We start from the raw sequence: 3,113 nt of genomic DNA on the forward strand, positions 1-3,113 counted from the left end.
TTAGCTAATTATTTTAGAACCAATGGAGGAGAAAATATTATAAAAGCCAAATATGGGACTAATAAACAATATGCTTTTATAGTGTAAGGCTTGTATGGTATCGATGTAATAGACATGAATTCTCTTCCTCAACTAAATATTGTAAGCAGAGTTTAGATTTAGGGTTATTCGAACTTTATTTCTCTTATATAGAATAACACATATGCACTAGTGAGTTAGCTAGACATTGGTGAAATTAGTTTGGTTAATTATACAGATATTACTCAACCAAAAATAGTGAGCACATTCTAATATGTTAATGAGCATGCTGCTTCTGTATGCGCTTCTCCTATAGATGACTACTTCTATATACTTAGCCAGAGTGGTCTGAGAACAGTACCACTAAAAAGCAACACATATATTCATACTGAAATATAATAAGTCTTAAATGCAAATACAGGTTCACCATAGCTTATTCATCTCAGTAAGTATTAGCCTTTGTTTGTTGGATAGCAAATTAACTATTAATTTCAGATTCTTCTTCCTACTCCTGGAATATAAATAACAAATGTTTATTACATAGAATATGGTCAATTATAAAGCTTGCCATATTGGATGAATTACAATCCTATTCAATAAACACTTTCTCTTAATATCGTTAAAGACTCTCTAGGTTAAAACTATGATACAAGTAAGAGAAATCAACTGATCTAAAATACAATCGTTGTTTAATCAAATATTCCAGTCATAGCTTCAGACTTAGTATTTACAAAGGCTGTGCATGGAGTTGATTAAAGTTTAGATTAGGCAAATCAAATATTGAATTATTTCCATAATATAGGTTTACTTGATAAATCTGATTTTGTAACCAACGTTTTCTAATATTAAAAACCCATCGGTATTAACCTTAATGGAATAAATTTCAGTGATTAATTGCTAAGTAATATTAAGCTAGTTCTACAAAACTCAGTAACATTAAATCCTATATATTTTAATACTCAATCATCTCTGAATATCAATTTAAACCCTCCTCAGAGCTAAGGATCTCAGTTATCATACATTTCAGCACTAGAAAGTAGAGTTTATATGTTCTTAACTATTGATTTATAGTATGGTATGTTTGTAAACAAAAACTACAATGGTTTAATTTCATCAACTACAAGTGCAAGAAACCAACTAAGATTAGAAGGAGATCCATAAGTTTTGAATTCTTGCTTGAATAAGAAGATAGAGGTTTTTATCTATGGAATTTAAAACATCAATTCCACATCAAAAATGTAGGAATTATTATAATTAGTAAACATCACTGTTTAGCTACAAGATAATACTAATTATGACATTATACAAAATTTTACTATTAATTAAGCATCTTTTTTTTAAATTAGAGACAGATTAATCTTAAATCCTAATCCTAATATGAATTTGTAAGATTAAGTAAACAGCTAGTTTTCTGATGGAAAATTAGAAATAAAAACCTCAATAAGTATAGAGTTTTCATAAAATTCTTTTATTATAGTAGATAGCTAGACAGATCACTCACTTCCTCTCACATATAATGCTTATTTGATAAAAAATGGATAATATATCTCTATTCCATCAGATTTTTGGATTTAGTTTTAACCTTCCCTCCTCAAATTCACAGGTTAATGCAGTTATTCTGAATTCAATAACAAATATTGCTTCTTTTTGAATGTAACAGATTAATACTCAGTAGCGAGTGACATATTTTGTGTAGTAGCAAATTAAATACCATTTTTAACTATCCTTAACCTAGTTTTCTAAATCGTTGGTCCTATTGTTTTTGTCTTGGGACTTTACAAGTACTATAATATCTTTTATAACTGTATCTTTGCTCAAAAAAATTTATATTCAACAGAGATTGCTAAAATCAATCATACCTTTTATCATAGAACAATTTTTATTGGATAAAACATGCAAATTGCGAATAAGATTTTCACAAAATTTATTAATGAATTCAATTAAGGCAGAATTACAGTAAGCAAAAGTCCTCTACCAGAATACTTAAAAAATGTTAATAACACTTAAATTTAAATCAAAGCCAAAGAAATGGCTGAAAAAAATTTTTCTTAAGAACTTAATTTATCTAGAAATTTTAAAAAAAAGATAACAGATTTAGCTAAAACACAAAATCAAAAACAAACAAAAATAGAGCAAACTTATCTCAGTTAAAGGGATTCATCTCTTTTATTTGAAAATTTTATAACAGACCTTCTTAATAATGATATATCATTCATATTTGATGGTGAAGTTTAACTTGTTACTTCTTATAAAGAGTACATAGAATCAAAATCTAACTTATTGAGACTATCAATCAGGAGTCTTTTAGCTCGACATCTTCTTGAAAAAGATAAAATGACAGCGAAAGCCTATAATTTCCTAAAATAATATTCGAAAGATTAAAAAAAATATACTAAAAATGATTGGTACAAGCACTATGTGCACATCAACCATATGGAAGAAGATGATGAAGATAACAATGAAGCAGATTTATCTATTTTGCCAATGGCACGTATTGCTGCTTCACCATCTAATCTGAATTAGAACTTCAACAATAATATTAATATAAATCAGTAAAATAAATCTTATAATTGTAATATTCCTTAATTATCAATCAAGAAAGAATCTTTTGATTTGGCTTTAAATACCTTTAATATAGAGGAAGGAGAGGAAAATACAGCTTAAGAAGCTTATTAGCAAGAAATTCCTGTTAGAAATAAAAAAACATCAATTTCAATTAAAGTAATTTAAAAATAAGCTAGATCTTAGTTATTTTCGATGATAAATAGACATTTACTTAAAGAAATTTTATTTGCAGATACTCTTGGACTTGTCAATCCTTCTCCTTCAAGATATCGTCCTTGTTCTGGAGAATCAATTCATTTGGAAGAACATGAAATAGCCAGTGTGAGAGCTTTTACAAAAGCTAACAAATCTTATTTATCTGGACTGCGTAGAATATTTAAATTAGAATATGTACCTCTTGCATCCTATGAAAACAGAAAGCTTCCTTAATGGCTAGATTACAGATCTAAACAAGATTTATTTTTACTAAAAGGATGCAATACAATAGAAGATTAATCTGAAATATTGTTGCGTTTTTATAATAAAAACAA

The 3,113-nt window shown here is 27.5% G+C and overlaps 1 protein-coding gene across 1 annotated transcript in view; it reads left to right on the top strand. All coding sequences in view use genetic code 6, as the record gives it.

Annotated features, from left to right (window-relative positions):
• Positions 1-2,894, top strand: part of TTHERM_00848190 (hypothetical protein) — a gene marked incomplete at both ends in the record, with an annotated part of 4,325 nt that extends 1,431 nt beyond the window's left edge. The window contains 2 exons of the mRNA XM_001009311.3: positions 1-2,739; positions 2,787-2,894. The exon at positions 1-2,739 is cut by the window's left edge and continues 1,431 nt beyond it. Coding sequence (XP_001009311.3) covers positions 1-2,739; positions 2,787-2,894 — 2,847 coding nt within the window. The remainder of the gene's footprint in view (positions 2,740-2,786) is intronic.
• Positions 2,895-3,113: the final 219 nt, after the last annotated feature.

Source organism: Tetrahymena thermophila, assembly GCF_000189635.1.
Source record: "Tetrahymena thermophila SB210 genomic scaffold scf_8254783, whole genome shotgun sequence".
Taxonomy (NCBI): domain Eukaryota; phylum Ciliophora; class Oligohymenophorea; order Hymenostomatida; family Tetrahymenidae; genus Tetrahymena; species Tetrahymena thermophila.